A 14,603-nucleotide genomic window follows, 5' to 3' on the forward strand; every position below is an offset into this window, starting at 1 on the left:
GCCACACAAGCACTGATGCACACATCTGCTACTCCTTACTGTGGGAGCAGGTCCCGGGGCTCACACCTAGCCAGCCTCCCTGGGTCAGCGTGCTCCCAGCCCAGCGAGAGACCCTGACGTCGTGGAATACAGTGAAAAGTGAGCAAGGGGCGAGAGATGGCGCAGAGGTTAAAAGCATGTGTGCTCTTGCAGAAGACCTGCGTTTGGGTGCCCCTGCTACTAGGGTGGCTCACAACTACCTTTAACTTTAGAGCCAGGGCGCCCTGGTTTTCTAGCCTCTTGGGCACTGCACTCATGCACAAACCCACACTCTGCCGTACATGTAAACATGATTAAAACTCAAAATAGAAAAGTAATTAAGTGATTAAAGAGACACCCAACATGGACCTCTGGTCTCCACATACATGGGTATACACGCCATACAAACAAATGCCACACACACACACTAAACAGGTAAGAATAAGGGGCGGTGAGACAGTGCCACAGGTGAAGGTGTGGGCTGTCAGGAGGAGAGGCCTGAGCTCCATCCCGGGGACTCACACGGCGGAAGGGGAGGTGACTTCCACATGTGCCCTGTGGCATGCCCTGCAGTGCCACCACGCGCGCACACACACACACACGCACACATACACACACACACACATACACACACACGTATACACACACACACTCACGCATACACACATGCAGAACAAACAAAAGCACAAGATAAAGAAGGACAAAAGCAGTAAATAACAGTGGGGCTGCACACAAAGTGTGCAGTAAGCTCCAGGGATGCAGCCACCAGGGTCACCACCCATGCTGATCTCTGGGTGACACAGCTGCTTTTGGATCACCCATGTTCCTATAATTAACCCAATGAACTTGAGTGGACCTGTTCCTTTGTTCTGTCCATTGGGTGCACCAAACTCCGGCCTTGGAGGGAAGCTGGGGCTGAGACAAGCAGATCCTGGTCTCAAAAAAAATAAATAAATAAAGGAAAACAGCAACTGAGGAAGGCACTCAACTGTGGGCCTCCACAGAGCACTGCAACATACATACAAAGTAACACACACACACAGACACACACAGACACACACACAGACATACACAGACACACACACACACAGACACTCACACACACAGACACACACACACACATAGACATACACAGACACACAGACACACACCGACATACACAGACACACAGACACTCACACACACAGACACACACTCACACACACACTCAGACACACACTCACACACATACACACACACTCACATAATACACACACACTCACATACATACACACATACATACACATACAGACACACATACATACACTCAGACACACACTCACAGACACACACACACACACACACAGACACACACACACAGAAACACACACACACGCACATGCACACACACACAGACACACACACACACAGACATACACAGACAGACACACACAGACATACACAGACACACAGACAGAGACACACAGACAGACACACACGCACATGCACTCACACACTCACAGACACAGACACACACTCACACACACACTCACAGACACACACACACTCACATACACACACACACATACACACAGACACACACACACACACACACACACACACACACACACAGACACACACAGACACAGACACACACTCACACACACACACACACACACACACACACACACACACACACACACTCACACACACACACTCACACACACACACACTCACACACATCACTCACACACACACACACACACACACACACACACACACTCAGACACACACTCACACACACATTCACACACACAGACACACACACTCACACACACAGACACACACAGACTCACACACACACTTACACACCCACACACAAATTCATTTCGGAGCAGGTGCTACTTTAAAGCTCTGTTGGGCTTGACTTCCTTCTCTGTGGGAAGGGGAAGCAACAGCACCCTCTGCCCTCTGCATAGACTTGCCATGAGGATTAGTTGACAGCCGAAAGACTCAGGACGGGCCTGACAACACACTTGTTGGAAGTGGGCCGGATCTAAATTTAAGAATAGTCTCTGGACTGGAAAGTCCCTGACTCGGAGATTCTGGTCTTTTTCTAGGCACAGAGAGGTCAAGAGCAGGTCTGATGGTGAAGAACTGCCCCCGGAGCCAGAACACGCCAGCCTCCAGTACCCCAACAAATCACCAAGTACACACATGTGGGGACCTCAGATTTACAGACCACTCAGAGCCTGAGTGCTGAAGGCACAACCAGCCACGCCCCATGTGCGGAGGTCACAACGTCTGTCTATGCAGTGAAGGTGTTCCTGTCAGGTTTCCCCAAAGCATGATGCATCTTTTGTTTCCTCCAACTGTGGCATCTCTTTGCTCTTTCCTCAACCCCCAATATCTGGCCCACTCGGTCCAAGCCAGACTCTAGTATGAAAGGCAAGTCCTTCACTCCCACACATGCTGGGTTGAGTATCTTCCCAGACAGGAAGAGCAAAAGACTAAACTAAGCCTTAGGTACCTTTTTATGTCCAGAAAATGTTAATGCAACAGCTCTTAGCTGCTCTGAGAAGCCTGGGTAGTGGGGATGTCCTGTGGAGAGTGGGCAAAGTGGACACAAGGTCTCCAGGTGGTTATCGAGATCAACTACCTGAGCAGAGATCAGATCTGGAGCAAGGCTGAGAGGAGGGGAGGTGTTGGGAGATGAGAGGGGAAGAGGGCAGAATGAGAAAGGCTGAAGAGAAAGCTCATGGCAAAGAGCTTGCATCCACTTCCCTCCAGTTCTAGGGACCCTAACACCTCTTATGACCTCCCCATGGTCACATGTAGGCAAACATTCATACACATAAAACAAACTAAATAAATAAATCTTTTAAAAATTGGCAGAGAGAAAAGACTGTCATGCTTTGGGGAAAAGGAAAGGAAGAAGGGAAGGAGAAGGCACCAGCCTGGGTTCATATCTACCCTGGCTTCTTCTCACCCGATCCTCACATTCCTGCCTTCACTAAGTTCCCCACGCAGCTCCTCTCACATCCAAATCCTTCTTCCTCACTGTGGGTGATGGTCGCTGCAGCCCGAGCCAGGAGGTGAGAGGCAGGTTCACTTTCCATGCAAATCAGCTGTTACTTGTGGAATGTGGGTGCTCAGCATTCAGTGTTATGAACTGAGTCACATGTTATCAGAACAAAATAAACTGGGCTGAATATCACTGAGGAAATACCAAGGCCAAAGAGGAAGCTTCCTACTTCTTAGGTAGGCTTATTATGTGTAAGTGGGTATAAGGAACTCTTAAAAATCAACAGCAAGAGGGGCTGGGGATTTAGCTCAGTCGTAGAGCACTTGCCTAGCAAGCGCAAGGCCCTGGGTTTGGTCCCCAGCTCCGAAAAAAAAAGTAAAAAAAAAATCAACAGCAAGGGGCAAAATAGTGCCATTTACAGAATACTTTGGTGGTATCAATTTTAAAATGGCCAAGGTATCTACCTAAAATAAAAAGCCAATTCTTTCCCTTTTTTTATTTTTCGGAAGTGGTTAGAGGGAGATAAAGTCTCAGTGTGTGGCCCTGGTTGGCCTGGAACTCACTATGCAGACCAATCTGGCCTCAAACTCTCAAGAGACTCACTTGCTTCTGCATCCAGAGTAGCTGGATTAAAGATATGCAGCCACAGTCCTACAGTGTGCCTTCGTCTCTGCTCTTCAACTGTTTAGGGACACGAATGGGCATTACCTCAGACAAAATTAGTCATTCTTTTTTTTTTTTTTTAATTCTTTTTTTCAGAGCAACCCAGGGCCTTGCGCTTGCTAGGCAAGTGCTCTACCACTGAGCTAAATCCCCAACCCCAGAATTAGTCATTCTTAACTGAACACTGTGACCTGTCTCAAAGTTTGACCTAACTGTCAACATTTGGGTATACATTTCTTTTGTCATAGAATTTCAAGTCAGGTGTGGTGGCTCATGCCTTTAATCCCTGCAGACAGCATGGGAGAATCTCTGAGTTTGAGGCCAGCCTGATCTACAGAACAAGTTCCAGGACAATCAGAACTACATAGAGAAACCCCTTTCTTGAAAGAAAAACAAGGAGCTGGAGAGATTGCTCAGCTGTTAAGAGCACTGACTGCTCTTCCACAGGTTCAAATCCAAGCAACCACATGGTGGCTCACAGCCATCTGTAATGGGATCTGATGCCCTCTTCTGGTGTGTCTGAAGACAGTGACAGTGTACTCACATAAAATAAATAAAACGTAAAAGAAAGAAAAAGAGGCATTGTTGGCCAAATCAAATGAACACAGAACAGTAAGACAATATGACACTCTCTAGCTTCTACAGACTGAAAGGCAGGCTCGGGTGGCACAGGCCTATATGACTAGCTGTTCCAGAGCAGTTACAAAAGGATCACAAGTTCAAGGCTAGCCTGAACCATGTAGTGAGATTAAAAACCAGTAAGATGTACTTCAGATTTAGAAGGCTTACTTAGCTTGTATGGGTTCAATCAATCCCCAGATACCCCCAAAAAGGCTGTATAAATATAACAGACTACATAAAATACACACAGACACACACACACACACACAAAAGGGGATTTCACTTTTCCGAGTTCTCGTTCCTTGTGACCAACTGCAGACTAGACATCTAAACTGAGAAATAAAAAAATAAATAAATAATTCCTAAGTTTCAAAGTTCATACTGTTCTCAACAGCATGAAGGTCTCCTGCCTCCAGTCCAGTCACACCCAGGACATGAATCATCCCTTTTGCTCACATATCTGTGATGTATGTCAGCAACCTATTAGTCATTTAAAATCTCCCTGATTACCAGGTCAACTGGCATAGTATCACAGCTTGTATTCAAGTGACTCTTACTTAACTTACAAATGGCCCAAATTACTGTTATTATAGTATATTGTATGAATGTTTCATTTTTATTATTAGTTGTTAATTTACAAATTAAACTTTATCATAGGGGTGTGTATATAAGAAAAAATGCAAACGAAAATTGCTAGGGACTGGAGAGATGGCTCAGCGGCTAAGAGTTAAGAGCACTTACTGCTCTTGCAGAAGACCTGAGTGCAAGTCCCAGCACCCAGTGACTCCCAACCATTTGTAACTCCAGTTGAGGGGATCTGACGCCATCTTCTGACTTCCTTAGGCACCAGGCGTGCATGTGGTGCACACACAAACATGCAAACCATTCATACACATAAATAAATCTTAAAAGAAGAAAAGTTGGGGTTGGGGATTTAGCTCAGTGGTAGAGCGCTTGCCTAGGAAGCGGAAGGCCCTGGGTTCGGTTCCCAGCTCCGGAAAAAAAGAAAAAAAGAAGAAAAGTTTAAAGGTTTGCTGCATTAGCTGGGGGTGGGGTGGGGTGGTACTTGCAAGTCCTGGGAGACAGAGGCAGGGGAATCAGGACTTCAAGGTCACCCTCTGCTACAGTGAGTTTGAGGCCTGCTCGGTCTACATGAGACCCTGTCTCAAATCATTTGATGTTAGCCAGTTTCAGACATTTGCTGGGTGTCTTAAAAGAAACCCTCTCAAGATAACAGGGAAAGCAACACTAGTATTTTAGAGCTTTCCACAAAGGTAGAAGAATTGACTCTATAAAGTTTTCCTTTAACTTCCAAACATACACACACACACACCACACACCCCACACACACACATTATAAAAGGAAACTTTAGAATCAGGGAATTTAGGATGACCTGCGATCCTGGTGAGAATGAGAATGCTAGGACAAGTAGGGCACAGGGTAAAGGCCAGTGATCGCAGCATTCCAGAGGCTGAAGCTGGAAATTCAAGGCCTGCCTGAGCGACATAGTCACACATACCTTGTCTTGAACCCAACAACAGCTAGATTTTGTTTACAGGATAACACACACCACCATAACACTGCATACAATTTCAAGGAATGGAGAGGCTCCTAGAAACCTACATGTGAATTGTGAATCAACAGTGAGGTCCACAGAGAGAACCATGACAGTGCAGAATACATGTGTTGAGATGAGCAGAGATGGACGACAGAGAAACCCCAGCTATCGAAGAGAAGGCTAGATGGGAAGCTCTCTAGGTGGGAAGTCCACATGGGTGGAGACAAGAAAACAAACCCAGAGTGAGAGCAAGACTGGCAGGTATCTCTCTACCCCTCCTCTGGGGAGTGGGCAAACGTAAGCACTGTTAAAACCGACAGTAACATTTCAAAGTTCAGTTTTATTTTAAGACAGGTTCTCGTGTATTCCAAGCTGACGTCTTCTAACACAGGATGGTTGTGACCTTCTGATCATCTGGCCCATACTTCCAGAGCATTAGCCACCAGGCCGAGCTCGTGTGGTGCTGAGGACTGAGGTAAAGTGCTTGTGGTTAGGCTGGCTGTTAATAGGAGTGAGACCTGCTCACAGGGGCAGGATGGAAACAGATGGGCGAGCTGTGTCACGTGTCCTCTCCCTCTACAGTGCTGTTAGAAGGGATTCTCCCAGAGCTGTGATGCTGCTGACTGGAAATGCCCTTTAGTGGTAGGCAGAGCCCATGGGCCCTTCCTTCTCTTCTTGTCTCGATTCTACTTAGTCCAAGACACAGTGGATTATGGGTCATCTCTGAAACACATCTGTTGCGGTAAATACCTAGCACATCTGTAAGGTCCTCCAAACAGGCAAAGATTGTTTTCTTTCCTCTCTAGTTCTATCACAGTATCACTGACACTGCTACTTGGCAAAGAACATGATATTTAGAGACACACCCCCCCACACCCCCCAGACCAGCTACTTCTATTTCTGCCATGCATTGATCTACATTTGCTCTCTAGAACACCTAATGCAGTAGGTTTAGTGATATCCGTGCACACGTATGCACGGATATGTCTATGAGCTTGAGACCCCAGGCCAGCCATGGTTACATTAGCCAGACCCTAGCTAAAATGATAATGATGATGATGATGATGATGATGATGATGATGATGATGGTGGTGGTGGTGGTGGTGGTGATGATGATGATGATACAGACAACTAGCTGAGTGACAGGGGAGTCTAGGAGGCATTCTCTCACCCACCAGAGAAGCTTATTAAAGAGAATCCTTTGGAGTAAGATCTAGAGAAGTGAACTGCAGTAAATGTATCAAAACAAGCACCCAGTTGTCTCCTTAAATGGAGTACACTAAATAAAAGTTCTGTGACCTCAGTTTTATACCCCTTAGGAAATTACAGATTACTATATACCCCAAATTAACTGGGTCACTCACAATGAGAACCCCCCAATATTAATACCTACTATACAGACCATGGCTCAGGCATTATACTCTTCTGTTATCAGACAGTACAATAGTTCTGTGGGTTCAGGCCCATAGAATTATTAATGCTAGTTAGGTCCTCGTCTGACCCCTGTCTACAAAGCAGTGTGCTTAGACACAAAATGACTATGATGTCTTACAAGCCTAAAGACAGCTGCCAAAAGGCTCAAACACTCCCTCACACTTCCCTAAGAGGCAGGGCAAGAATGTAAGGGGACCTTGACCCTCTGGGTCCATCAGCCTGGACTGCCCAGGATGGGTCACTGTTTATTTTCCTTATGAGCTCAAAGTACTGGAAACCCAGCTGGCACTGGAAAAGGCATGGTCCCAGAAGTGCCGACCTGCCTGTCTGCCTGCCTGTCTGCCTGCCTGCCTGCCTGCCCTCAAGCCTAGAAATGCACTAGGCAGGTGGAAATTGCCCATGATCTGGCTGGCGCCTGCAGGCCTGGATCAAGTTCAGATTGCTTCATTCACCGTCATTCAGACCACTGTACCGAGCCAAATCACTCCACAGCATAGCGGAGTCTGCCTTTGTAGGAGAGCTAACTTCTTTCTGCCTGCTTCCCCCAGAAGTCCTCCTGCACCTGTAAGCCTTCTAACTGCAAAGATGCACAGCTTGGACTGCTACCAGCACTGCTGGATCCGAGACCCTCTGAATGATGGAGTACAGTCAAAAGAGCTGTTTACCGACTACAGCTATGACCTTGAGACCCATCCTCCTTTCTGTGACATAAAAGCATTAGTCCAATTATGTCATTTCAGATCTCCGAACCAGTAAAATCAAATAAAACAGTAGCAATGAACTGTTGAGAAAATGAGGAAAAAAATACAAACTATATGTGTCACTGTAATTTCCTAAGAACATTATTTGAGAGAGAGAGAAAGAACACTAGGAAAGAGGTAAAACCAGAACAAGTGTAGCCAGCTCACAGAAGCACCCCCACCCCCACCCCCACCCCAACACAGACAGGGTCTTAGATCCCGAATCCGCTTTTTTACTCTGGACAGTGGTCCAGTCCAGCTGAGCCCCCTTACCCTGACGTTGCGGGACATCCTGGGGATGTCCCCTAACGACAGTGAACCCAAGCATCAACTTCCAACGCAAGCAAGTCCAAACGCCAGAAACACACGTCAGGCCTGCTAAGCCGCTCTGCGGCCTCAGCCAAGCCCTAGGACCCCGAGTCCCCTCCCGCAGCTTCCCTGTTGCCCCGCTCCAGGATCCGTCTCCCCAGCCCTGACCGGCTGCTGTCCTGGCTGGTCCTGCCCGCGGCCCTGCGGGAAGACCCTGGCCCGGCTGCGACCGCCCAAGGTCGGCGGGGGAGGCCGCGGGTCGTGGACAGGCACCTGGCGGGACAGAGTCAGCCGGGGTCCGGCCGAGGCCAAGGGGGCGCCGGGTCATGGACACGCACATCTCGGCCCGCCCCTCACCCAACAGGCGCCCCCCGCGCACCCGGAGCGCCTCACTCACCCCGGCGACGCCATGAGCGCAGCGGCCTGGGCGCTCCCGCCTCCTCCGCTGCTTGCGCGGCTGCCGCTGGGCGCCGGGGAGGGGCCTGCAGGCCGCCCCCGCCCGCTCCGCTAGGGCGTCGGGCGCCGTGGGCCGAGCTCCCGGTGGAGTGCAGGCGGGCGCCTGGGGCGAGGGAGAGGACGCCCAGGCCCGGGAGGACTAACAACTGCAGCCACTAGCCCAGTCCTCTGCCCCAGGCTGGAACTCACCTGCCGAGCCAGACCTGCCCCGGGGCCACTGACAGCTGCCAGACTGCAGGTTGCCAACCTCTAGTCCCAGTATTCTGATGTTAATTTCTGTAAGAAGTGCCCTTTCCTCTACCTCTGGCGTGTACAGTGTTATTTCTGTTCTTATGAAAAACAGTGTCTCTCCTGTTACTAGTTGGCAGCGGGTTGGAGTAAGGTTGGCCTCTGAGCTGGTTACCCACTTTTTAAAAAAAGTGTGAATATTAGCCTTATATTGTATTACGTAGAAATAAAAAGTTTAGAATTTGTGCAGTGGAGTTTCCTAGCATCACCTACAAGCTATGAATACCTGGGCATGTAAAATTTTGAAGCTAGTTTCAAAGACAAATTATATCTTTTAAGGGAAAATACCTAATTTAAAAAAAAAAAACCAACCAACCAACCTCTGGACTGTGTAGTGCAAACCACTGCTGGTGGCAAGTTTGTGTTATCACATTTTAAGTTGTTTTTTCAATTAATTTTTTTTTCATACATTTTGGTCATATGCTTTCCCTTCCCAGATCATCCCCACCTTCATGTTCCTTCTCCTTATTTTTATTGAGACAGGTTCTGTTTAACAGTGTCCTGAGAAGAACTTGCTGGGTAGACCAGGATAGCCTTGAATTCATAGTTTCATCTGCCTGCTTTTGCCTCCAGAGTGCTGAGAGTAAGAGTGCAGGGCCCAACATTAAGTATTAGTATTCTTTTCACCACTAAGAATATTGAATACCAAAGAGATAATTAAACTCTTCGTTCAGTACCAGAACATCTAGGCTGGAAACTGGGTTGCCCAAATAAGACAGAACCTCTCCAGGGCCACGATTCCTCATTCTCTTCTTTGAGGACTAAATAGATGAGTATTCATTTGGTACTGGTTCTCTTTCCATCCTTGAATCCAGTCAGTGCTGCCGGACAACAAAGGAGAGACCTGACAAATGTAGCCTGGGAAGGTCCGATACAAAGTACAAATCCAGAGATTTTGAGAAAGGTTGAGGTGGATTCTCATGGCAATAATGACTACCACTAGAGGAGGCCGGACTGAAGCAAGTCCAAACAAACAAACAAACACCTAAATGGACTGTGCAAGAGAAGGAAGCCTCTTCAGCCAAGCTGAAGTAGTACAGGCCTTCAGTTCCAGCACTCAGGAAGCAGCAACAGCAGGTGGATGGATCTCTATGGGTACGAGGGCAGACAGAATCAGTGCTTCCTAGCCTGGTAATGTGCGCACTATCTGCGTGTCCAGAGACTTCCCAGCACTGGATACCCCCACCCCCCGTGAACCTATATAACCTATCTTTATGTAACTATACAAAGGGTTTCAATGTAGTCCCGTCTTCTCTGTATTTAGCTTACTTTGTTCCTCAAGATGTATGTAGACTTTGTTGTACATGTGGGATTAATTATCACCAGCACAGTTTTTACCGAATTGTAAATTTTAGGTACTTATACATACCTAAAATTACCCACTCGTAGTCAGACCCTTGAAGATTGAACCAACGTAGGCTACGAACTGTCTCCTTGTAGCAGCTTGTGTTCTCATGCTAATTATGTTCCCCACTCCCACTCCCCAAGTAGTAGTACCAAAGGAAGCCTGTCTCCAGTTGGTTTTTGACTGGTCAATAAAGTTACGGGCAGCCAATGGCTGGGCAAGGAAACAGAGGCGGGACTTTTAGGATTCCCTCGAAGGGGCGGGTGAAGGATGAAGAGGAGATTCCACCGTGAGGAGAGGTGGGACCAGGATGGAAAGGTGCAGGAGGGAGAGACAGCCGAAATATAGGTGCAGGAGGAAAGCGGACCCAGGAGGGCTGCCCAGCAGGGTCCAGGGCAACAAAGATAAAATATAGCTTTAGTATTAACTAAGGAATATCAGAGGGGACTGTGTTAGCCATGTAGAGTTAAGGAATGTCCCAATCACCGAGCTGTTTAAGCTGTTTACTTACTTGAAATATAAAGCTGTGTGTGTATGTGTGTGTGTGTGTGTGTGTGTGTGTGTGTGTGTGTGTGTGTGTGTCTTTTGGGAATCTAGAACATTGGGGCGATAGTGAGAAGTGCATAGCTCCCGCCAGGAAGTATAGAGCAGATTAACAAATTAACTCTTCTCCTCACCTCCTACTAGTTCACTGCCTTCTGTGAAGGTCGCAGAGACTCCCCGCCCTACATCTGCGTAGTGAGTTCTAGGCTAGGCAGGCCTACGCAGTGAGACCCTGTCTCAAAAAATAAGGCAAAATAAAAATAAGTAAATCAACTCATAGTTTCAACTTACTTTTTAAATCTTTATTTTTAAATGTGGCTTACTCTGCCCAGCCTGCCCACTTCAGTGCTAGGACTTTAAGTGTGGCTTACTCTGCCCAGCCTGCCCTCTTCAGTGCTAAGACTCCTGCACTTTTTGTTTTACATTTGACCTGAAAGATATAAAGATCACTTTTAATGAAGTATGCGTGTGTTGTGTGTGGCTGTGTACACACGATTGCAGGTGACTATGGAGGCCTGAGGTATTGTGTCCCCCTGACCTGGAGTCAGGCAGCTGGTTGGAAGCCACTGGACACCAGCTGGAATACAGCCTGGGTACTCAGCAGGCCCAGTACTGCTGAACCCGCCTCATCTCTCAAGCCTTTCAATTGCATCTTTTAAGATTTACTTTTTGTGCATCTGAGTGCTTTGCCTACATATATGTCTATGTTACCACATGTGTGCAGTGCCCACAAGGGCTAGAAGAGAGCACTAGATCCCCTGGAACTAGAGTTACAGATGGTTGTAAACCGCCATGTGGGTGCCAGAAACACAAGTCCTCTGGAAGAACAGCCAGTGCTCTAAACCGCTGAGCCAGCTCTCCAGCCCCTTGTGCTGCGTTCTTAATGGTGACAGAGGTATGCCTATTGCCTAGACAACAGAGACACATAATGCTACTCATTGAAAAATGTATCCCACTTTATACATCTTATATTGAGTAAAATGAAAAAATAGCATATTCATTTTAATTGACAAATAGTATTATTTAGAAATATATTTAGTTATCTACTCCCAGTCTCACTTTAAAAACCAAAACTTTTACCTATGCTAACCCAAGTGTGCTGTGAAGTAACTTGTCAACATTAAGTAACTACAACCATTTTCATTTCTAGAAAATTTGCATCATCTGGAACAGAAACTGACCCTTAGGTAGAACTCTCTATTCCCACTTCCCCCACCTGGAAGCTCTGTTCTGTTATGGCTGTTGAATGTTCTCTTTCTAGGGATCTATTTAATGGGATCATAACTGTCCTTCATGACCAACCAATTTTACTTACCTATAATAAAATTCTTTTCAGTTATTAGAATATTAGGCTGGCAATTGGGCTCCACCAATTTATTAACTATAGTTGCTCACAATGTATTCAAGGTTCATCTTTTTGTGTTTTGTCTGCTCAGATTACCAAAAACTATCAACAGACTGGGTGCCACAAACAACATGGCCGGAGTTCTAAGATCTATTTGTTGTTTTCTGGTTAGATCCTTGTGCCCTCACAGAACCTCTTCTCTGCACATACATGGAAGCATGAATAAGGAGGGAACATAGCTCTCTGAGGGGTTTTCTTGTCTTTTTCTGTTTTAAGCTGCTGACGTCATTTTAGGGACGTTTTATTTTTATGTGTGTGGGTGCTCTGTCTGCAGGGATGTAATTGTATCGATGTGTGAAGTACCTGTGAAAGTCAGAGGGCGGCGTCAGACTCCCTGGAACTGGCATCGGACAGTTGTGAGGTGCTACATGAGTGCTGGGAACAAGCCTGGGCCCTCTGCAAGAGCAGGGTCAAGCTCCAGTTTGCGGTTGCTTTTTTTTTTTTTTTTTTAACTGTACAGTCAGAAGCTGAGTGAGGTGGGGTCTTGATGCAAGGGCACCACTCCCTGGATTCTAATTCACACCTTCTCTCTTTCAGCACCAGCCTTGGTGCCAACATTACATTTCCGTGTGTGTATATGTGTGTGTGTGTGTATGTGTGTGTGTGTGTGTGTGTGTGTGTGTGTGTTTACATCTGTTGTACATTTGTGTGTCTTTTTGCCCCGTTTGTTCTGTTTCACTGTAGACTACATAAGAACAATTGTGAATAACTACATGATAAAGTCAATATTAGGCTGTCTTTTTTTTTGTTTTTTTTTTGTTTGTTTGTTTGTTTTGTTTTGTTTTTTTTAGGCTGTCTTGAAATTGCTACCAAAAAAGAAAAAAGAATAGTTTGTTACTTTTCAATTTATCTAAGGTGGATTCTTAGGATACAGGGGAGAAAACAAAACAAAAACAGCCCTAATCTTTTGCAGAATATCACAAAAATGGCCTCTTAGCACTTGATAATATTGCTCCCATCTGAAACTTCTTGAGCCAGGGCCTACATAGTCCACACATAGTTCACACTCAGAACTATTGTCTTCTAAACTCCTACTAGGGTAGTCTGTTAAAATTTTTTTGCAAGGTCAGGCTATATAGTACCCCACTCCTGGTACCAGCTTCTGTCTTAATTTTCTGTTACTATGACAAGATACCATGACCAACGCAGCTTAGAGAAGAGTTTATTTGAGGCTTATAGTTTCAGAGGTTTAGAGTCTGTGACCATCATAGCAGGGAACATGACACCAAGCAGGCATAACACTGGAGCAGAAGCTGAGAGCTCACATCTGAGGCACAAGCATGAAGCAGAGAGAGAATGGGGGGAATGGTATGGTCTGTTGAAACCGCAAAGCCCACCCTCAGTGACATACTTCCTCCAACATGGCCATACCTCCTACCCCTTCCCAACCAGTTCTACTGACTTGGGACCAAGCATTGAAGCATATGAGCCTATGGGGACCACTTTCATTCAAACAGTCACAAGCAGCAAGTGCTTTTAACCTCTGATTCATCTTTCCAGTCCATCTTCTTTTCTTATAATCACACAATCCTATCAGATTAGGGCTTTATTCTTATGATCTTACTTAATGCTAATTACCCCCTTAGAGGAAGGTCACAGAGTCCTGTTCAAAGTTAGGAATCTAGTCTAGGATATTCTAGTTTTTCAACTATATTATTATTTTCTTTGTTTCTCTTTCTTTTTTTAAAAGGTAAGATCTTGCTGGCACCTGGGCATGATGGTGATGCCTTTAACCCCAAGCACTTGGGGGTGCAGGACAGGCAGGCGGATCTTTTTGAGTTCCAAACAGCCTGGTCTACAAAGCGAGTTCCAGGACAGCCAGGACTGCTAAACTAGCTGAGACTCCTAACAGTAGGGAATGTGGATCCTGAAGTGGCCACTTCCTGTAGCCAGGCAGGACTCCAGGGGCATAAGGATAGCAACCCACTAACAAAACCTTTGATCCAAAATGTGTCCCTGCCTGGAAGCAGTGCAAGCACAGAGATGGAACGGAGGCAGAGAGAATGGCCAAGGCCATGAATGACGCTCTGCTGTGCTCACAGACAGGAGCCTAGCACGACTGTCCTCTGAGGCTCTACTCACCAGTGGCCGAAACAGAGGCAGTGACCCACAGCCCAACGTTGGATGGAGCTGGGGAGTCTTACAGAAGAACTGGAGGAAGGATTGAGGGACTCCGAAAGAATAGGGACTCCACAGGAAGACCAGCAACAGTTAGTTA

At 46.6% G+C, this 14,603-nt stretch overlaps 1 protein-coding gene across 3 annotated transcripts in view; it reads right to left on the reverse strand.

Annotated features, from left to right (window-relative positions):
• The window catches only part of LOC116912103 (up-regulator of cell proliferation), a 43,842-nt gene that overhangs the window by 16,152 nt on the left and 13,087 nt on the right, over window positions 1–14,603 (reverse strand). For 2 of the 3 annotated variants that reach the window (XM_032915999.1, XM_032915998.1), the window contains exon 1: window positions 8,746–8,828. The exons of the other annotated variant lie outside the window; for it this stretch is intronic. In XM_032915999.1, the coding sequence (XP_032771890.1) occupies window positions 8,746–8,759 (14 nt within the window). In that variant the 5' untranslated portion in view covers window positions 8,760–8,828. Of the gene's footprint in view, window positions 1–8,745; window positions 8,829–14,603 lie in introns of those variants that run through there. 3 annotated transcript variants of the gene reach the window in all.

Source organism: Rattus rattus, chromosome 11 (assembly GCF_011064425.1).
Source record: "Rattus rattus isolate New Zealand chromosome 11, Rrattus_CSIRO_v1, whole genome shotgun sequence".
NCBI lineage: Eukaryota > Metazoa > Chordata > Mammalia > Rodentia > Muridae > Rattus > Rattus rattus.